This window comes from Protobothrops mucrosquamatus, unplaced genomic scaffold, assembly GCF_001527695.2.
Source record: "Protobothrops mucrosquamatus isolate PMUCROS unplaced genomic scaffold, P.Mucros_1.0 scaffold773, whole genome shotgun sequence".
Classification (NCBI taxonomy): domain Eukaryota; kingdom Metazoa; phylum Chordata; class Lepidosauria; order Squamata; family Viperidae; genus Protobothrops; species Protobothrops mucrosquamatus.
Genome location: NW_015387041.1, coordinates 3,144 through 26,128, shown reverse-complemented (window position 1 = coordinate 26,128; position 22,985 = coordinate 3,144). Strand labels below are relative to the sequence as shown.

General features: G+C 42.9%; 1 protein-coding gene across 1 annotated transcript; it reads right to left on the bottom strand.

The window, feature by feature from the left end:
• Positions 1-1,633: 1,633 nt before the first annotated feature.
• Positions 1,634-7,675, bottom strand: ALG13 (ALG13 UDP-N-acetylglucosaminyltransferase subunit). Its single transcript, XM_015818629.1, has 4 exons — positions 7,561-7,675; positions 6,049-6,211; positions 4,294-4,432; positions 1,634-2,057 (listed from the first exon to the last, which is right to left on the bottom strand). The coding sequence occupies exons 1-4, from the start codon at positions 7,639-7,641 to the stop codon at positions 1,949-1,951; spliced, it is 492 nt and encodes a 163-aa protein (XP_015674115.1). The 5' UTR covers positions 7,642-7,675; the 3' UTR covers positions 1,634-1,948.
• Between the last annotated feature and the right edge of the window lie 15,310 nt (positions 7,676-22,985).

The window sequence follows — 22,985 nt, the reverse complement described above, 5'->3', positions numbered from 1 at the left end:
GTTGAAGTCCACGAGTCATAAAAGAGCCAAGGTTGCCTACACCTGGCTTAAACTAAAGCTTTTTAAGTGGTGTTATGGAAACTAGAACTTCAAGAAAAAAGAATAGAGCAGTTGATTCATGTTGGGAAATGGAACCTTTGACTGTGTGAAGTCTTTAAAAAAAAGACAGTCAAATCAGTGATTAATTAGTGCTCCATTTGTGAACGTATTTCCTCTTTGCTTCATCCTTGAAGTTCACTTGTAGACCATATCTCAATATGCAATTATTATTAGAAGTAGGTATAGAATCATAGAGTTGGAAGGGACCATCTGTTCTAGTGTAACCCTCAGCAGTGGGCAGGAGAAACAATTAAATCATCCCCCAAGGGATGACTACTCAACCAAAGCCTTCAGAGATGGACAACCCACAACATCCATAAGTAGAATGTTCCACTGCCATGCTGAGCTTATGAAATTTTTCTCTTGTATTTGAACAAATACAACTGTTCCTGACAGTTAGAACAATTAACCAGTGGAACAACCTGCCTCCAGAAGCTGTGAATGCTCCAACACTGGAAGTTTTTAAGAAGAGACTGGACAGCCATTTATCTGAAATGGTATAGGGTTTCCTGCCTGAGCAAGGGGGTTGGACTAGATGACCTCCAAGGTCCCTTCCAACTTTTTATTATTATTATTATTATTATTATTATNGCTGCTGCTGCTGCTGCTGCTGCTGCTGCTGCTGCTGCTGCTGCTGCTGCTGCTGCTGCTGCTGCTGCTGCTGCTGCTGCTGCTGCTGCTGCTGCTGCTGCTGCTGCTGCTGCTGCTGCTGCTGCTGCTGCTGCTGCTGCTGCTGCTGCTGCTGCTGCTGCTGCTGCTGCTGCTGCTGCTGCTGCTGCTGCTCTTCTTCTTCTTCTTCTTCTTCTTCTTCTTCTTCTTCTTCTTCTTCTTCTTCTTCTTCTTCTTTCTCCTCCTCCTCCTCTTATTATTATTATTATTGTTATTATTTGCAGGCAGCATGCAGTCTAAGATTTGAACTTAGGGTAAGTTGAGTTAAAAGATTTACCCTAACCATAATTACCTGTTAGAGTCCCAGAAGTGTAAGGAAGAAGGAATGGCTAGAAAAAATGGAGGAAAAAACACAAAACAAGGCATTGGGGAATTGAGTGATTCTACTGCTGGTTGTCCCACCATGGGGCCCTCCTGATCTTTAAGTACAGGCAACTAAAAGAGGTTCTCCATCTTTGACAGGGAGCAAACTTAATTTCAAATATGACCAGCCGACTGACCAAGCAAAATGATTGGCTCGGAGATTCTTATGTATTTAGGTCCAACCAGAGAGTGGGATGGGGCTAATGGTCCCCAAGAAAAAAAGACCCAAATCAAATTGTGAAAATGTGACAGACCAAAGAATTACAAACACATTTATCAAGAGAAGAAGGGTTTACAGATTGCACAGCATTTGTGTTTTTTTATGCAGAATGATGACAGGATTTAGATGTTTAAATAGCATGGGAGCCTCTTGGCTATTCATATTAATTTGATGAATTTATAAAGGAAACGTTATTACATTGATCATTATGGTTTGCTGAACGAGCCGTGATTGCTTAAGTCATAGATCATGTGTTTGGTTCATCTACTGTGGGAAATCATCTTGCTTAATCATGTTTTATTGAATGAGACTGAGTTTACACAAGATAAATATCATAACACAGATTGGTTTTGCACTTTGTCCACTGTGTGAGTCAAGCCAAGGGCCTCTTTGCCTTACATGCCAGACAAGGTATATTCTCATCTCCGTTTTAGGTTTACAAAATGCCGTACAAAAACGTCAGCTGGTTTCACACAAAACTGGCCCTACTGAATGCCTTAATTCTTAATTTCATTGGAGGTAACAAATACTGTTGTTTACTTGCATAGGTCTTAGGCCAGTTTCAGTTCTGGCATCTCTTTGTTATAACCCACGTAGTTAACTGCCAATCACGTCGTCCAAGAATGTAGCAAATTTTTCTGGCTGTCCAGGAAGGAATGGCTTCAGAGTAGACAAGTCCATTGATTTGAGCGTCTCCACAAGGGTCCTATGAAAAAAGAGAAAATTCATCATAACCTATCAAAATCATCACAAAATACTTCTCACATATGTATCTTGGTTTTCCTATAGTCTTGGACTATGTGGTCACTGAATTTGAAACTTTCTTTCACACCAGCGATAGAAAGAAATCTCAGGTCTTCAGGAACTCAGCCCCACATAGCAAAAGTTTTCAACTGTGAAAACATAAGCTGATTTATTGTAGAAAAGAAAGAAGTCACACAGCATATACAAAAAAAGCCAGGAATCAATCTCTTCATGAATTACACACTACCATTCGATTTCCAGGCCTTTTCTCCTTGTTTTTCAAGACATTGTGCTTTTGGCTTCCTTCTCGCCATCCTGAAAGCCAGACATTCCTGTTCCATGTTTATATAACAATTTTGTCTGGCCTAACAGTCCTTGGTTCCTGCCTCATCAGCTTCCACAGAAATAGTACTTTACACCATGTCTCCACATGCAGATATCTGACTCATCAAAATTTTCCATTCATAAACAAGAGTCTAGTATACTAAGACTGTTCCTTATGCATTTTAGAATTATTTTAAAGCAATGCCTACTGTTTATATTCTCCACAAGGTTTTAAAATAGCGCACCAAATACAGTTAAGACATCATCCGTTATATTCAAAAACTCAAGGGTCCAAAACACAATGTGTTCACATAAATGAAAAAGTCATATGCCGGTCTAACGTGACAGCCTAGATCAAATAACACACCGAGGCCATGACTGGGCTATCCCAACATATTGAAGCACAAATTATCCGGCCTCATTTTAGCCTAGCTTGTTATACAAACCCAGTGTCAACGCTGCCAACATCGGATGTTTTGCATTGACAACAGATGGAAATGTAGCCATCTTTTACCTTTTGCTTTTAGAGTTAGATGATGCTGGGAGGGGGGATATGAACGAGAGTCCAACTAGACATAACAACACTAAACCTAGCATGAGAAACAAGGTTATTGTAACCAAGGCTATTCTATTCTATTCTATTCTATTCTATTCTATTCTATTCTATTCTATTCTATTCTATTCTATCCTATATTCTATTCTATCCTATATTCTATTCTATATTCTACTCTACTCTACTCTACTCTATTCTATTTTCAGCTTTGGCAGCTTCAGCCTTTATACCATGGCATAGAGGGTTTGGCATCGCTTTAAAAACAAATTGGCTGTTAGGTTGGAAGAAATTATCTGGATATCTTTGAAACTTTCCAGCCATTTCCTTCTAGCAGTTCAGGAAGCAGAAGAAGACAAGATCTTCATGAAATCCTCTGTGAGATTGATCAGCAGGCAGAAGAACGTCCATTCCAAATGAACCAGGAGTTGTGCTGTATGCCCACAACAGGGCAGACTTATAAAGAAAGTCCAGAGCAGGGGTCTTCAAACTTGGCCCTTTTATGACTTGTGGACTTCAACTCCCAGAATTCCTCAGCCAGCATGCCTGGCTGAGGAATTCTGGAAGTTGAAGTCCACAAGTCATAAAAGGGTCAGGTTTGAAGACACCTGGTCCAGAGAATGGTCCCTGTGGACACCATGGACAGCTCCCAGCTAAAAGGCAAAGGATTTGCAAGAAGTTGGCAAATCTAAACTGAGCACTTACAGTTCAGCAATGCTGGCTGCCAGATCTAGAGTCTAGACAAAGCTGAAAATTGTTTCTTCCCCCAAACTGAACCAAAGGAACGAGAAAATGTCAAAGAGCCTCACTTTACTGGTTTGATTAGGAAATACACATCCTCACAAGCTTTCATTACTAAACAATAGAATATTTATATCCTGACTAGAGTGAGGATTAAGAGTTCATGTACTGCTCTGGTTCTTCATAATAGTGTGGGTTCAGGATAAGGAAATTTATTATATTACTGGTTTAGGAGATGTTTCACAGGATCTCTGGTTCAAATCTGATCCCAGAAAGCATGAAATAGGAGGAGGAAGGAACATGAGTTATATTCATCATCTTGAGTTATCTGTTAAAATAATAACGTGTGGATAAAATATCTAAAGGAAATAAAAAATAAAATTAAGGTATTACCCCATGGCAACAGCACAAAAAAAGACGTATCTGCTTTGCTTAGTTCAGATCTTAAGATAACTGAAGCACCACCCTTGACAACTGTGAAATGGAAAACCCCAAAAGCAACTAACTGCCGTGCTCCTTCATTTGTTGACTAAAGAACCAAGAACATCTCAACGGCAACTAAGGAGGTTATGAAAACCCATACTTGCATGTGCAGTAAAAGAGATGTCCATCTTTGTGCAGCTGCCTGGCCAGTTCCAACTGATGGTTGTGCATAAGCTGGTCATTGATCACAACCAGGAGAGGTATCCCAGCTTCCAAAACTTCCAAACAGCTGCCTGCTCCTGTGGCAGAAGAACCAGAACCGGATCATCCTACTTGACATAGCAGCGCCTATCCATCAAAAATGGGTTGATAGGAACCAAACTTCTTTGGATTAAATTACAAGGCCTCCCTTGCCCATGGCCAGATTGCATTCTTTCATGAGCGGAAGAGAAATTGTAGAATAAAAGTCAGAGGTGTTTGAGCTAGGTACCCCATCTACCTCTAAAAGTCTTGGGCTGTGGATATTCTTTCTTTCTTTCTTTCTTTCTTTTTCTTTCTTTCTTTCTCTTCAGTCCTTCCTTTCCCTTCCTCCCTCCTTCCCTCCCTCTTCTTTCTTTCTTTTTCTTTCTTTCTTGTTATCCTTTCTTCCTTTCCTTTCTTCAATCATTCAGTAAATCCAAAAAATAAGGGAACCCTTTTGCTTTCTAACTGTTGCATTTAATGTCACAGAAAGATAAAATAAATCAATAGTCATGGGATGATCTTATTTACAGTATTAAATTAAGTCCAATTATGCTTTGGTTTTATTCTGGTTCTGCTTACTTCTTTGTTTTAGTCCCAGCCATGTTTTGGAACATGCCAGTTAATAATGACAAGTGGATCAGGGATTCTAAAATGGTTGCATTCTTTTAAGGAAAACTACTAATATATTACAGGGCCCATTCCTGGACAACTGACTTCCAGGCATCTTATAAGCGCAGATGGATAGGTTTTTGTAATAATAGTAATAATAATAATAATAATAATAATAATAATAATAATAATAATAATAATAATAATAATAATAATAATAATAATAATAATAATTAAAAAAAAAAGTTGGAAGGTCATCTAGTCCAACCCCCTGCTCAGGCAGGAAACCCTATACCATTTCGGACAAATGGCTGTCCAGTCTCCTCTTAAAAACTTCCAGTGTTGGAGCATTCACCACTTCTGGAAGCAGGTTGTTCCACTGGTTAATTGTTCTAACTGTCAGGAAGTTTCTCCTTGGTTCTAGGTTGCTTCTCTCCTTGCTTAGTTTCCATCCATTGCTTCTTGTCCTGCCTTCAGGTGCCTTTTGTTTCTTCCCCACCCCTTCTTCACACCTTTTTTGTTTTTTGTTTTTCTACTGTTGTCCCCTACTATTTGCTTTTGTATTTTCACATTTTATGTTATAAATGAATAAAACTAATAAAAATAAATAAATAAATGCACATAACTTTGACATAGGTTCTATCTATATATACCAGCAGTTGGTCTTGCATAAAAAAAATGTACAAATCCATATCTTGGACTATAACTTGCTTAGCTAAGGCTACAGAAGAAATGGACTCCTTTCTAACATTTTTAGAAATTGTTTAGGCTATATTAGGTTGCAGACATATTCATGACTGCTTATAGCTAATCAATAACCATAAATACAATAAGAATTTCTATAGGTCATGTTGTTCCTTGAAATAAGACATTTCTCTTTTAAAACCCACCTTCCCATTTGTTACCAGGGGGCAGTACTCTACATAAATAAAGGACGTAAATAAATGATCCACTTTTCCACATATACAGATAAATTATCTTCCTATGTTGTTCTTGGATCTTTTCGATGGGGTGAGCAAAGCGTGGCCAAAAGAGACTGGATGTTTGTACTGAAATGCTTTACCTGCGTGGCTTATGACCAGATCTGCTTTTTTCATATCTTCAGAAAGTGAGCTCTTGAATCTGAACACTTCCAGAGTAAGTGCGGCTGTACTAAATGGATCTGGACATTCCTTGCCCCGGCCAATTTGAAGGACGAGCTTGCGATAGCCGAGATCCTGTAAAACCTGCTGTCAGAAAGAAACATGTATTCTCCCTGAGGTTACAAATACAAACTTGTTAGAAGCTGCAAAGGTGAATTTATTTCACTCTCCAAGGTGAGAAAATGTGCATGACATATTATTGACCACTGTGCTCCTGTATCCTATTGTGAGAGAAAAAGGATTACTAAGGCAATATTGGTTTGGGGTGGGGTTTTTTTGTGACTTTGAAGCAGTGTTGTCTCCTGGAGACTGCCTGGATGAGTCCCTGCAGGTTTCTTGGCAAGGTTTCCCAACAGTGGTTTGCCAGTGTCACCTTCCCAGAGCTGAGAAAGAGGGACTGGCCCAATCTCACCCAGGTGGCTTCATGAAGAAAAGAAGGACTAGGGGAGACATAACAGCAGTCTTCCAATTCCACTTTTGGAGATGGGAAAAGTGATAGATAGATAGATAGATAGATAGATAGAAAGATAGATAGATAGATAGATAGATAGATAGATAGATTAGATAGATTAGATAGATAGATAGATAGATAGATAGATAGATAGATAGATAGATAGATAGATAAGATAAGATAAGATAAGATAAGATAGATAGATAGATAGACGGGTAGATTAGATGATAGATAGATAGATAGATAGATAGATAGATAGATAGATAGATAGATAGATAGATAGATAGATAGGTAGGTAGGTAGGTAGGTAGGTAGGTAGGTAGATTAGATAGATAGACGGGTAGATTAGATAGACGGGTAGATTAGATGGATGGATGGATGGATGGATGGATAGGTAGGTAGGTAGATAGATAGATAGATAGACGGGTAGAATAGATAGATAGATAGATAGATAGATAGATAGATAGATAGATAGATAGATAGATAGATAGATAGATAGATAGATATTCATTCATTCCATACTGGGATTCAATTTGGCCGTGCACGTCTGCATTGGGGCTCCCTTCTGACCGTGCAGACACTGGGCTCGCTTTTGCGCATGCATGCACCGGGATTCCCTTTTTAAGAGGGTCCCCTTCAATCTGCCTTCTGAATTTACTTTATTTCTTTGGCCAATTCAGGCGGCTTCCTTCCAATTACTGCACAGAGAGGACTCGGAGGAGAACTGCACGGCTCCCCTCCTTCCCCACCAGGATTTTCCCACACAAGAAAACTTTCAAAGGGGCAGAAAATCCCAGGTTGGCATGCAGAGGGACCATAGAGACAAGGCAGGCCAGTGCCTAGAAAAGGCACAGGAAGTGACGCAAGAAGCGCAACCTCACTTCTTCCGACCTTTCGTCGCCCGGCTGTTTGCTCTGAGGCGGGGCGCGAGCGTTCAAAGACGGTATCGGGGAAGCGGGAAGGGCAGCCTCGGAAAACTTGCCTGGGTCGCTTCGGGGCTCGTCACGGCCGCAATGAGGTCGTCGAAGCTGGTGGTGCCGACGGTAACGAAAACGGACTTCATGGCCGACGAAGAGGCGGAGCGGTGATAGAGAGGTTGGTGGCTGGAACGGCCCCGAGAGCTGCCACACTTCCGGGACGAAAGATCGCCGAAGGGGGTCGCCCTAAGACCTGAAATGCCGGGATGTTATAGAGCTATGAATGTAGACGAATACATATCACCCTGCGGTGCACGAATTCCGGGTTCCAATTTAAAAAATGCCAGATTTAAAGTTTTAAAAAAGTGACTTATGACCATTTTTCACCCTTACGACCGTCCCTATGGTCACGCGATCAAAATTCAGACACTTGGCAACTGATCTGTACAGGTAGTCCTCAACTTACAACTATGCGTTTAGTGACCGTGCAAAGATACAACGGCACCTGAAAACTATGACCTACAGCCAGTCCTCACACTTACAACCAACGCAGCATCCCCTGGTCACATGATCAAAATTTGATTGCTTGGCATCCAGCATGTATTTGCAATGGTTGCAGCATCCTGGGTCACGTAATTGCCATTTGCGACCTTCCCAGCCAGCTTCCAGGAAGCAAAGTCAATGGGGGGGGAAAGCTGGATGTGCTTAAAGACTGCATGATCCACTTAATGACTGCTGTGATTCTCTTAACAGCTGTGGCAAAAAAGCTGATAAAATCGGTCATGACTCACTTCCAACTTCTCTTTGTGCTAAGCTCTGCAGGTCAGATTTGTTTTGCAGATATCAGGGAAAAAGAAGAGGCTAGGTGTCAGAATCCAATTATATTTCATTTCTATCTACCTACTCTGATGAAAAACCAATTCTTACTCTCTTTGGATTCTGTCATACTACGAAAGGGGAGGAGGGTAAGCATTGGGGGGGTGGTTTATGACTCTCACTNGATGGATGGATGGATGGATGGATAGGTAGGTAGGTAGGTAGGTAGGTAGGTAGATAAGATAAGATAAGATAAGATAGATAGATAGACGGGTAGATTAGATGATAGATAGATAGATAGATAGATAGATAGATAGATAGATAGATAGATAGATAGATAGATAGATAGATAGATTAGGTAGGTAGGTAGGTAGGTAGATTAGATAGATAGACGGGTAGATTAGATAGAGGGGTAGATTAGATGGATGGATGGATGGATGGATGGATGGGTAGGTAGGTAGGTAGGTAGGTAGGTAGGTAGGTAGGTAGATAGATAGATAGATAGATAGATAGATAGATAGATAGATAGATAGATAGATAGACGGGTAGAATAGATAGATAGATAGATAGATAGATAGATAGATAGATAGATAGATAGATAGATAGATAGATAGATAGATAGATAGATAGATATTCATTCATTCATTCATTCCATACTGGGATTCAATTTGGCCATGCACGTCTGCATTGGGGCTCCCTTCTGACCTTGCACACACTGGGCTCGCTTTTGCGCATGCATGCACCGGGATTCCCTTTTTAAGAGGGTCCCCTTCAATCTGCCTTCTGAATTTACTTTATTTCTTTGGCCAATTCAGGCGGCTTCCTTCCAATTACTGCACAGAGAGGACTCGGAGGAGAACTGCACGGCTCCCCTCCTTCCCCACCAGGATTTTCCCACGCAAGAAAACTTTCAAAGGGGTAGAAAATCCCAGGTTGGCATGCAGAGGGACCATAGAGACAAGGCAGGCCAGTGCCTAGAAAAGGCACAGGAAGTGACGCAAGAAGCGCAACTTCACTTCTTCCGACCTTTCGTCGCCCGGCTGTTTGCTCTGAGGCGGGGCGCGAGCGTTCAAAGACGGTATCGGGGAAGCGGGAAGGGCGGCCTCGGAAAACTTGCCTGGGTCGCTTCGGGGCTCGTCACGGCCGCAATGAGGTCGTCGAAGCTGGTGGTGCCGACGGTAACGAAAACGGACTTCATGGCCGACGAAGAGGCGGAGCGGTGATAGAGAGGTTGGTGGCTGGAACGGCCCCGAGAGCTGCCACACTTCCGGGACGAAAGATCGCCGAAGGGGGTCGCCCTAAGACCTGAAATGCCGGGATGTTATAGAGCTATGAATGTAGACGAATACATATCATCCTGCGGTGCACGAATTCCGGGTTCCAATTTAAAAAATGCCAGATTTAAAGTTTTAAAAAAGTGACTTATGACCATTTTTCACCCTTACGACCGTCCCTATGGTCATGCGATCAAAATTCAGACACTTGGCAACTGATCTGTACAGGTAGTCCTCAACTTACAACTATGCGTTTAGTGACCGTGCAAAGATACAACGGCACCTGAAAAATATGACCTACAACCAGTCCTCACACTTACAACCAACGCAGCATCCCCTGGTCACATGATCAAAATTTGATTGCTTGGCATCCAGCATGTATTTGCAATGGTTGCAGCATCCTGGGTCACGTAATTGCCATTTGCGACCTTCCCAGCCAGCTTCCAGGAAGCAAAGTCAATGGGGGGGAAAGCTGGATGTGCTTAAAGACTGCGTGATCCACTTAACGACTGCTCTGATTCTCTGAACAGCTGTGGCAAAAAAAGCTGATAAAATCGGTCATGACTCACTTCCAACCTCTTTGTGCTAAGCTCTGCAGGTCAGATTTGTTTTGCAGATATCAGGGAAAAAGAAGAGGCTAGGTGTCAGAATCCAATTATATTTCATTTCTATCTACCTACTCTGATGAAAAACCAATTCTTACTCTCTTTGGATTCTGTCATACTACGAAAGGGGAGGAGGGTAAGCATTGGGGGGGTGGTTTATGACTCTCACTNCTCTTTGTGCTAAGCTCTGCAGGTCAGATTTGTTTTGCAGATATCAGGGAAAAAGAAGAGGCTAGGTGTCAGAATCCAATTATATTTCATTTCTATCTACCTACTCTGATGAAAAACCAATTCTTACTCTCTTTGGATTCTGTCATACTACGAAAGGGGAGGAGGGTAAGCATTGGGGGGGTGGTTTATGACTCTCACTTCCTTCATTAACTACAAAGTGACCGTTTGTGGATTCTCTTCGAGAGAACTAACCATAACAATGTGGCCATCGCCTTTCATTTCATGCTCTCTGAAGTTCTCCCCTTTGCCTGCAGTGAGGAAAAAAGGGTGGGAAATGCAACGCCTGGGATCTGGGAAAAGAGAGAATGAGTGATTGTGCAGACAGAGCGGACTGACAGATTGAATCACCCAGAAGAACTGTGGAGTGGGGGCTGCTTGGGAACACTTTAAAACATTGAATGGTGGGAGAGGATTCCCCAGATCCTGTCTAGCATGCCTACAATCAGCTTCTCTTAATAAAGATCCCTGTTGGAAGAGACATTCTAAGAGTTCTGTCTTCTTAAGATGTAAATTGAGGTGGGTCCTTACACTAGGTTTTTTTCCAAAACTCCTTTTGAAAAGCTGGTATTTTAGCTGACCCCTTATGCTTGCTTGTGCTTGCTGCTATGCAACGACAGACTGCTTAGAACAGTGATGGCGAACCTTGTAGAGACCGAGTGCCGAAACCGCAACCCAAAACCCACTGATTTATCGCAAAGTGCCAGGGCCGCATCAGCATTGTGGTGCCCTCGGGGGGGGGGGCAGAGAGGCACCTCTGAGTGCCGCCTCTGGCATGCAAAACCCAGGGGCGCAAAAATGGACTACCATGCTGCAAGGCGCAAAAACGGCTGCCACTGCACCGTGGGGTGCAGAGACAAGGTGCTGCACCACGCAAGAACGGAACAGGGCTAGTATCATATGCAGGCACTAGCCCTGCTCTATTTGCAGTGCGTGCGTGCTCGTGGACTCGTGTCCACGAGCATGCATGTAAAATGCTTCCCCCTCCCTTTTCTTCCAGTCCACCAATCGAGAATGGTTGGTGACCTCTGCTTTACCACCTCTACTCGAGCTTGCTAGTCGTCCGCTTCGCCTCCTTTGTGCTGGGCGGGGTCCTGCTTCAGGCGGCGGTGGCAGCCTGATAGACCTGCTGCTGGTGGCAGTGGCGCACGTGCCAACAGAGAGGGCTCTGAGTGCCGCCTCTGGCACACGTGCCATAGGTTCGCCACCACTGGCTTAGAACTTTGGGGAGGGGGGAATGAAAGGGGGAAGACTTGGGGGAAAACGAAAGTAAGTGCTGTATCTCTTTGAGAAGCTGCCTCAAGGTCACCCAGCTAGAAGGAGGAGAGAGCCACATACCAAACTGCGCTTGGACTGACCGTTACAAAATCATCTCGCCTGAACCTGATTGGTTAAACTGGGGTGGACACTGGGAGATAGTTAAGGGAGGGAAAAGTAGAACGCAGGGACTTTGGCACATGATTCTCAGTTCTGGCTTTGCAATACTACAATACGCCTGGTCTCTCTTTTTTATATATATAAAGATTTTATTGGTTTTCTTTTGCATACCATGTGTTAATTTTTCCAATCAACGAGTTGTCTGGGGTTAGCTATGCTAATACATATTCGATTCCTAATCCTTCATTCTTTCCTCTAACCAACAATAAAATAAATCCCAAATTTGGTAGTAGTCTGTGTCTTCTTTATCTTTCAGTCTCATAGTTAATCTGTCCATCTCTGCACATTCCAATATTTTTCTGATTATTTCTTCTTCTGGTGGCAATCCTTCATTCTTCCAGTATTGTGCGAAGATTATTCTCGCTGTTGTAGTGATGTGTAAAATTAAATATAAACTCTGGTTATTAGTCTTTTCAGGCATTATACCTAGTAAAAAAACTTCAGCTTTAAAATCAACATGTTCACCTAATATTTTTTCTAACCACGTATGTATCTTTTTCCAATAAACCTTAGCTTTGCCACATGTCCACCAAATGTGGTAGTAATACACCTGATCTCTCCATAGACTTTTCTCAACTATACCTTTCTCAACAAATGGGGCCAAGGATCATTTCTGTTTAGAGGCTTAAGTTGTGGCAGGTCTGACAGCCGGATCCTTTCTCCCAAGAAGTGGTCTGAGAGGCAGGAGGCTTTGTTCACACCTTATGCTAAACAAAAATGCATTCATGGATTAGCAAAGTCACACTCTATAGTTGGCTTCACAGTGTATTCCAAACTAGGGGTCTCCAGCCTTGGCTAGGTGTGGAATTCTGGGAGGTGAAATCCACAGGTCTTAAAAGTTGCCAAGGTTGGAGACGCCGGTTCTAAACCATACGTTAAGGCCAGTGGTTCTCAACCTGTGGGTTGGGACCCCATTTGGGGTCGATCGACCATTTCATGGGGGTCGCCAAGCAAGGCTGTCTGCCATTTTTTTGTCCGCCATTTTTTCCCCCTTTTCCGGTGGGTGCCTTACCTCCCTTGGGCTGGGCCAGCTGGTGGTCGGCCTGCTCTGTCTCTGCCGGCGCAGGGGGCGGAACCACGCATGTGCGGTGCTCCCGGGCAGGGAAAGTCCTCGACTTACAACCGGTTGGGTAGTCCTCGACTTACGACCGGTTTAGTCCTCGACTTATGACCGGTTTAGTCCTCGACTTACGACCGGTTGGGGTCGCGGCATTAAAAAGGTTGAGAACCACTGGTTTAGGCCAAGGGTAGGCAACCTTGGCTCTTTTATGACTCATGGATTTCAACTCCCAGAATTCCTGAGCCAGCTGGCTCAGGAATTCTGGGAGTTGAAGTCCATGAGTCATAAAAGAGCCAAGGTTGCCTACCCCTGGTTTAGGCTTTTCCAAGAACTGAGCTAAAACACCAACGCCACATTATGGCAAAGCAGAATGAGCAACCTCAGCTGGAGATGGCACTATAAGGTTATAATTCACAAATAAATAACCAAGTTCTTGCTCATGAGGTGCTTGTAGCTAGAGTTGTATTCGAAGAGATTTGACACTTGTGTACATACAGCCCGGAAATGGGGGGAGGGTGAATAATGTTAGCTAACTTCTATGTGTATGAACTTATCTCAGAAAACATAAGCTGGATTATAGGAAGTTTAGTCTTAACACCCCAACGAGGGCAATGTTATGTCACAATCTCTGATGCCTTCGCCGGGGCTCCTGCTCGCCCCGCTGATCTTCGCTTCTTAATGTGCTGTGACTGCAAGTTATTTTGTTTAATCCTCCTTAAGAACCGTGCATTTAAGGAAGATAACACACGCAACCTAATCTCTGCCATATTTGTAACGTCGTGTAAAGGGACGTTTCAAATGTACTCTCTGATTAACTGACAACTTCCACTGAGCTTACGCTGCAGCCAGCGGCTTCGATCCTTGGAAAGTAATCCTATCAAAATCCAACTGGGTCTTTAATGATGTGCCATTCAGCCAGGACTGACTCTTTTCGGCCACGTAGATAGGTTTTTTCCCTGTGTTGATGTGCGCTCATTACCACTCTTAACGGAGTCCGCCCATCACGCTGATCGTCCTCTTTCCTTCCCCTGTTCTCAGCACCAGAGCCTTCTTCGGAGAGCTGGGTCTTTGCATAATGCAACTAGGATAATCTGAGTTTGGTTGTTTGGGCCTCAAACGAGAAAACTGGGTTGATTGGTTTGATGTTGCATTTGTTTGTTTTCTCAGCTACGCAGGGTCGTCACCAGCTCTAAGTTTAAACTTGGGGTTTTTTTTGAAAAGTTTTATTAATTTTTACGGGGTTATGGGTAAAATGAGTTCAGGGTTAGGATTGGGGTCTGGGTTAGGGTTGGGATCAGAGTTGGGGTTAGGACTGGGGTTTCCCCCAGTAACATTTTCAATATTTAGCAAACAGCATATTGTCTGGATACATATATTCAAATAGCAATAATAGATATAATACTAAATGATAACAGTAAGTATGGTTAATTATCTTAGACAATATTAGCTAATCACTCCATGTCATCCTTCTTACTAGTATGTATTCGAAGTTACATATCACACTCCTTTCTCTCTGAGTCGTTTTTTTTTTTGCCATTGATAAAAATTATCCCATGTTCTAAAGTAAACTGAATTTTCTTTCTCCTTAATCTCTAAAGTCAATCTATCCATTTCTGCACTTGTTAATATAGGTCAGGGGTGTCAAACTCACAACATCACGTGATGTGTTGAGATGTATCGCGACTTTTTCCATTGCCGGCAATGGGGTGGGCACGGTTTCGGCATGACGCATCTGGCCCACTACCTGATATAGGTAGTCCTCAGCTTACAACTGCAACTGAGCCCAAAATTGATGTTGCTAAGCGAGGCGACTGTTCAGTGAATTTTGTCCCGTTTTACGACTTTTCTTGCCACAGCTGTTAAGCGAACCACTGCAGTGTTTCAGTTGTAAAGTGGCTTCCCCATTGACTTTCTGGACCCAATTGTGCTTCTAAGTCAACAATAATAAAGCGTGGCAACCCAAGACCTTATGCATCCAGAAGGTACAAATTCTTTTTTTTTTTTTTTTGTAACCTGCCCAAACCACAATCACGAGGGAATAAGTCAGGGTATTGCTTTCACTTAAGCCAACCTTTTGCGCACCGAGTAGCATTTTGGAACCTGCAGTCGGCCATTTTTGAAAACCTCCCGTGATGGAGCACGATTGTTAAGTGAACCTGACCTCCCCACGGACTTGGCTTGTCCAAAGGTTGCAAAAGGGGATCACATGACCTTGGGACACCGCAACGGTCATAAATGGGAACCAGTTTCTAAGCGTCTGAATTTTGATCCGGTGGGAATGCCTCAGTGGTCGTAAGTGTGAAAACCGGTCATAAATCACATTTTTCAGTGCTGTTGTACCTTTGAACAGTCACTAAACGAACTGTCGTAAGTCGAGGACCAGCTGCATTCCATTGATTAGTTGTTTTCACTCAGTAAGGAAGTTTCTCCTTACTTCTAAGTTGGATCTCTCTCTTTGACAAGTTTCCACCGAACGCTTCTAGTCCTGCCCTCGGGTGCTTCGGAGGCTAAGTCAAGCTCTTAATGTCTGTTACAGCCCTTCAAGTACAGGAAGACACTTTTCATCCCACCCCCCCTCAATCCTTCTCTTTGATAGGCTAGCCCAGGGGTCTTCAAACTTGGCAACTTTAAGACTTGTGGACTTCAACTCCCAGAATTCCTCAGCCAACCAGGGCTGGCTGAGGAATTCTGGGAGTTGAAGTCCACAAGTCTTAAAGTGGCCAAGTTTGAAGACCCCTGGGCTAGACATACCCAGTTCCCACAACCTCATAGCTTCGGGCTGATTCTCTGGTTCTGCTTTCTGTCTTTAAAACAGAATAAAGCCAGGCCACAGAGAAGCAGAGCTGCCTGACTTTGGGAGTGCCTGCATGCCCCTGAGTTCAGCTGGGGATACTTTTCAAGATCTTGATTGTTTTCTGTTTATAAACAACTTGCCCCAAGGTGCTCATTAGCTGCCAGGATTGCATGTTCAAGTCGAGGGCAGGCTGTGTTTTTGGCTGGTTTTGTTTTTCCATAACCAAGGTAAAGGCATCTGTGTAATCTCTGAGGCTGCAGGAAGGTTCAGTACCATCCACCATACACCATCGCCATTACCCTCACCACACTCAGGAGATGCAGATCATCTTTGATCAAGGTGTTAATACTGTACGACCTGCCCCTCCTCTTTGTATGCAGCTGGCTCAGTCACGCAGAAGCATTTGTGGCACCCCCACAATTCTGTCAGCCCTGGGTCAGAAGAGGACTATTTTTACCCAATGAAATAGGAAGCTGCTATGCTCACTTGCGCAGCCATGTTATGTGAGCATTGTCCTCCAATCAAATTCCCCTGAAGTCAATCCTCCAATACGGTGTTTTCTCAACCTTGGCAACTTTAAGTGGTGTGAACTTCAACTCCCAGAATTCTGCCATCTGGGGAATTCTGGGAGTTGAAGTCCACATATCTCGGGGTTGCCAGTGTTGAGAAATACTGCTCCAATAGATGGAATGACTGGGGAAAAAAAAACAGGCTTTCTCCTTGACAGAGCTCAGTGCTGACCCCAGATTGTAGACAGCACCCATCCCAAATGTTGATTGCATTGTCCAGTCCAGTCCCGGTGCTTTTTAGATGGCTAGTGAGAAAGGGACTAATGATATAACAAAGCTTTGCCAGCTCCTAGATCAGTGGTTCTCAACCTTTTTAATGCCGCGACCCCAACCGGTCGTAAGTCGAGGACTAAACTGGTCGTAAGTCGAGGACTAAACCGGTCGTAAGTCAAGGACTAAACCGGTTGTAAGTCGAGGACTTTCCCTGCCTGGGAGCGCCGCGCATGCGTGGTTCCGCCCCCTGCGCCGGCCGAGGCATAGCTGGCAAGCGGCAGAAACGGAGCAGGCCGACCACCAGCTGGCCCAGCCCAAGGGAGGTAAGGCACCCGCCGGAAAAGGGGAAAAAATGGCGGCCAAAAAAATGGCAGACAAAAAAAATGGCGGACAGCCTTGCTTGGCGACCCCCATGAAATGGTCGATCGACCCCAAATGGGGTCCCGACCCACAGGTTGAGAACCACTGTCCTAGATTGTGGGGTTCAAACCGCAGTTGGAATCTTGTTAATCAAAAAGCTTTCCAAAATAACATTTCAAGCAGGTTTTTTAGTCCAGTAAATTATTGCATTGTTGCACTAAACCACTGACAGGAAAGCCTTTAAAAAAAAATAAAAAAAATGTTAGTCTCAGTTGCAGATGCGAATTTTATCAAGTAAGGTCTGGATGAATTCTTCATCAGCCACTTGTGCCACAAAGGGATACACGGCCTTTATTTGGGTGTCATTCGTGAGTGTTCATAAGAAATATGGAGGAAGAAGAAGTTGTGTTCTTGATGGAAGAGGCAGTTTGGGTTATACCTGTAAATTTCTACTTACAGATTTTACAGGTTTGGGGAGGGACAGCAAAAAAAAAAAGGATTTGGAGAATGCATAACAGTGAATATGTCTCTTATGTCAAAAATCCATACAACACTAAGTTGTTGTCTGTGACACACATACACAAATTTCAAAATTTTGAATTTCAAGAATGGACCTTTTTGGAGGCTGTGTAGGAAACCAGGGATATACGATAAATGCAAGAATTTACCTCAAGGAAAATGTAAGTTTTCTTGATAGGTGTATAACAGGTTCAATTGTATGTTAAGGACCACCTAGAGCAGAATCTTACAAGCCTGATTGTGCTCCCTTCTCTTTAATCTTTATGACAGGGGTCTTCAAACTTGGCAACTTTAAGACTTGTGGACTTCAACTCCCAGAATTCCTCAGCCAAGTTGACTGAGGAATTCTGGGAGTTGAAGTCCACAAGTCTTAAAGTTGCCAAGTTTAAAGACCCTTGCTTTATGAGAACTTAGGGAGATGAGATGCTTTATTGGGCTACACGTCTGGCCCAGACTCCAATTTCTCTTATCTAACGGTTGGTTTATTGATTGTGGCTTTTCCTCCTGTTCCTCAAAATTATATGCTCTGCCCTTTATTTCTTCACAATCCTTAGCCTTAGGTATGTCGGATGGGGTTGTTTGGTCTTGTTGAACCTCAGGTTCTCAGTTTGAAGGAACTCAGAGCCATGTGATTACTTATCAAAACAATGGTATAGAGCAGGGGTCTTCAAACTTGGCCCTTTTGTGACTTGTGGACTTCAACTCTCAGCACCCTGGCTGAGGAATTCTGGGAGTTGAAGTCCACAAGTCATAAAAGGGCCAAGTTTGAAGACCTCTGGTATAAAGGTTCCTGCTTGGGCAGAGAGATTGGATTAGAAGACCTCCAAGGTCCCTTCCAGCTCTTCCGTTATTCTGTTATTCAATTGCTGCAACCCCAGATGAAGAACAGCTGTATAATTACATCTTCTTTTTTTCTCCCCTCTCTCTTACACAAATCACCCCAAACTCTCACACGGGAAGCGACACCCTGAATTAAAGGAAAAAAAACCCCACAGTGTATCTGCTAACAAAATACACCACTGTTTTGGACACATTGGAGGAATATGTTCTTGTTATTCTTACAATGGCTGAGAGATGTGTAGTTGCTAATTTTAGCATCGCTTGGATTGGGGAATTTCAAAGTCCACAGAGATAGGGATCCTGGCAGATAAATGTTCTATCATAGGAGCTCCCCCGGCAGTTTATTTCTAGACCAGACCTATGTAAGTTATATGCAGGGTACAATTTGCTACAGAGTGATCTCCTTCCGAGGAAAGTACAGGGACTCCTCATCTTACAACAGTTCGCTCAGTGACCGTTTGAAGTTACAGTGGCACTGAAAAAAAAGGGCCTTATGAAGATTTTTCACACTTACGACTGTTGTAGCATCCCCATAGTCATGTGATCAAAATTCAGACACTTGACAGCTGACTCATATTTATGACGGTTGCCCTGTCCCGGGGTCACGTGATCTCTTCTGCAACCCTCTGGCAAACAAAGTCAATAGGGAAGCCAGATTCATTTAATGACCGTGTTACTAACTTAACAGCTGCAGGGATTCACTTAATAATAATAATAATAATAATAATAATAATAATAATAATAATAATAATAATAATAATAATAATAATAATAATAATAAGGTTGGAAGGGACCTTGGAGGTCATCTAGTCCAACCCCCTGCTCAGGCAGGAAACCCTATACCATTTCGGACAAATGGCTGTCCAGTCTCTTCTTAAAAACCTCCAGTGTTGGAGCATTCACCGCTTCTGGAGGCAGGTTGTTCCACTGGTTAATTGTTCTGACTGTCAAGAAGTTTCTCCTTAGTTCTAGGTTGCTTCTCTCCTTGATTAGTTTCCACCCGTTGCTTTTTGTCCTGCCTTCAGGCGCTTTGGAGAATAGCTTGACTCCCTCTTCTTTGGTGCAGCCCCTGAGATACTGGAACACCCTCGTCCTTCTCTTAATTAAACTAGACATACCCAATTCCAGCAGCCGTTCCTTATATGTTTTAGCCTCCAGTCCCCTAATCATCTTTGTTGCTCTTCTCTGCACTCTTTCTAGAGTCTCAGCATCTTTTTTATATCATGGTGACCAAAACTGGATGCAGTATTCCAAGGTCGTAAAATGGGGCAAAATTCACTTAGCAACTGCCTCGCTTAGCGAGGAAAATTTGTGATTGTAAGTCACGTGGCTGCACGTGGCTGGTGAGGTCAACAAAAGGCTTCATCAATGTCTTTCATCATTCTACTGAATTCCGTACATCTCCAACTGTATATGGACTGGAGAAGGCCCTAGAAATCCCTAAGAAGAGATACTGCAAGTTGTTGGGTTTACCATTTTCCTGGGTTGATAAAACATAGAACATAGAATCACAGGGCTAGAAAGGACCTTAGATGTCTTCTAGTCCAGAGGGACCGGTTCCATGGAGAGAGGTTTTTCCGTGGACCGGAGAGTGCGTGGTTCTGTGTGCTGCCTGCATCCCGCGGAGGGGGCTTTACTTGTTTGTGCGGACCGGTTGCTGGCATGCCACGGCCTGGTACTGGTCCATGGACCGGGGGTTGGGGACCCCTCTTCTAGTCCATCCCCCTGCTCAAGGCAGGAGACCTAATATCATCCGGGTCAAATGGCTGTCCAGTTTATTTTTTGAAAATTTCCAGTGATGGGGCACCTACAATGTCTGGAGGCAAAACCGTTCCACTGATTGTTTTCACTGTCAGAAAATGTCTTCTTACATCTAGATTGGATCCCTCTTTAAGCATCTCTTGAAGCATTTTATCGCTCATATTCTCAGACCAAATCCTTGCTCGATCTGCGTAGGTTTCCTGTAACGTTGCCAGCATCATAGTTTACATTGGTGCCTAATGAAAATACAACCTAACAGTTAGGATGACAACAGAATTTCCTGCCTACTAACCTTGAAGAAAGCTAGTTTGGGGGTAGTGGTTAATGGCATTAGACTGGGAATTTGAATCCTGCCTTACATAGGAAGCTAATTGAGTGACTTTGGGCCAGTCACTCTCTCTCAGCCCTCGGAAAGAGGCAAGGCCATCCCACTTTTGAAAATCTTGCCAGGAAAACTGCGTAGACTTGTTCATGAATCTAGACCAACTCAAAGGCAAAGTAAGAGGTAGTTTGGTGTTGAACTTAAGGACATACCAGGTTAGAGACCTGGAGACCATGAGATCATGTTCCACCTTAAGCACAAAGCTAGCTGGGTGACCTTGAGCCAGTCACTTTCTCTCAGCCCTAGGAAGGAGGCAATGGCTAATAGCTGCCAGAAGTGTTGCAAAACAACAGCAAGAACTTGTCCAGGAAGTTGTCAAATTAAGACTCATTTGAAGGCACCAAAACAAAAAAACACCATACCCCCCCTTCTCAAAGTTGTATTTGTTGGCTTGCATTTCTTCTACCCTCCCATCAAAAATCACTTTCTATTCATCCCCCAAATTAACACGTTTTGCTGAAGATTCTTCTCCAACTTCTGCAATCATGTCTTTGGCCATCATCTTTACCACACTTATCCATTCTTGGGTGACCTCCAGAAGCTAAGCAAGGCTGGACATGGATGGGATACCACCTGAAAATCCCAGGTCCGTACCTCAGTCTCAGATGTTGAAACAAAATTCTCAGGAGAAGGCAGAAATAAAAAATTTTGTATTGTTGAAATGGACATTAGATTTGTTATGTTGGTGCTGTAAGAATTCTGAAGGTCATATAATCTGATCTAGTCCAGCTGCTACCTCATTTTGGTTATACTAGACAAGTAAATAAAGTTTCAGGAAGAAATATTATCTTTATATATTCCTGAAATGTGGAATTTGTTATCTCGTGAAAACCTTTGGCTCTATCAGCCTCAGGCAAGGCCAACAGGATAATTTTACATAACCAGAAAGAAACTTCATTTCTTTTAAGGATTGGATCCAGGATATATTTAAGTTTCTATACTCTTAAAAAATGAGAAAATGGATCAATATGTTTCTTTAGTTCTAGATTTAATGATAAGATTGGCTTAACTTTGTTATCTTTAATTGGTTTAACTTTATTATCTGTATTTATTATTTTCTCTTTTCATTTTTAATTTCCTGGTTGGGGGGGAGATCAGTTCAATTATACGTTTTTGTTTTTTTAATAGGGACTAGCTGGGAAATCGGTGTCTACTAAAATCTATTTCAACTACATGGACTCTTCATTCCAATCCTGATACTAGCATTCATGTAGATGAATATACATCAATCTTGTAGAATCTGTTTATTGGACCAGAAGAAGCCACACTTTCCAAAATGGGCTTGGCTCCTGCATTTTGAAGTGTCAGCAGAAACTATTTTGGGCATGGTAGTTATATGTTTGGACCAGAATCTTTTGGCTGGAAAGCAGGTCTTCATTTTGCAACCCAAATTTGTAAATCTCATAGGGCAAAAGCAGGCAGGATTTGCTTTCCTTGTTTTTGGCACACACACACCCTCCAAAGGACCAACTGTGCATCAGTTGCCATTAGCACTTGTATCATGCACTAGAAGATACATCTGAGACTTAAGCTTAAGCAGGAATTCCATCATCCATAAATTATAAGCTTTTAATAAATGCATATCCAGAAATTCACCAAGGAAACCAATATAAACTGTCCCAGACTTGGAAAACATAAGTGAAAATGCTTAGTATTGGGATATTTTTTAGTGTTATGTAAAGGTGTCTTATCAGTTTGCATATATTTGCATGCATGAGAGTTGGCTGCATGAAACATCACAGCTGGTGCCTGTGCAACTCCTAAGGATAAGCAAAACCTGGCAGAAATTTTTAATATCCCAATTTTTTTAGGTGAGATTCTCCACATCCTGTGACTCCTTCCATGAATCCCAAAGCAATCCTGCTGCTTTGAGAAGCTGGAGGGCAACATTAGGTTGATCTAGGCCTCCAGAAGATCCTATTTTAAAAAGTCAAAGGAAAGATAAGAAAAAGAAAGAAAAAAAGGAAATTATAGAATTGTGACTTTCACTCTTCTTTCCTTCTTAAGAAGAGACTAGACAGTCACTTGTCTGAGATGGTATAGGTTGTCCTGCTTGAGCAGGGGGGCTGGACTAGAAGACCTCCAAGCTCCCTTCCAGCTCTGTTCTATTCCATGGAATAGTTACCTTCTTAATCTTTCCCCTCCCTCTTTTTATTTGCCTTTGGCAAACATGTTCAAATCCTTCTTTTCTTGGCTGTCAGATCAGATCACTGGGCGTGCAGTTCCAAATGCAAAACCATAGCCCCTCCCTCCCAATTTAAGATGATGGTGATGATCCTTTGAAAATATGAGTCAAGCCTTAAAGAGGCAGAGCTGCTAAAATAAATCTAAGCCAGACTATAAAAAGCTGTAAACTGCTTTGGGCCAGAACTGGATCAAGGAATGTATTCTTTGGTTGCTGTCCGTGGTCCTCAACCCACAAACCTGTGTCTATTGTATGCCTCCATAACCGTCCCCCAAGGTCCTGCTCCTGTCCATTGCAGCCTTGCAGCTTTCAGCTGTCCCGAAGCCTGAGTTGCCTGGTCAGTTTTCAGCTGGGCCAACAGTGGACAACATCCCCACATTTCATCCAAAGGACCAAAAGATGCATCTTCACATGTCCTTTCTGTGCAGCCTGTTGTGTCCCATTTTT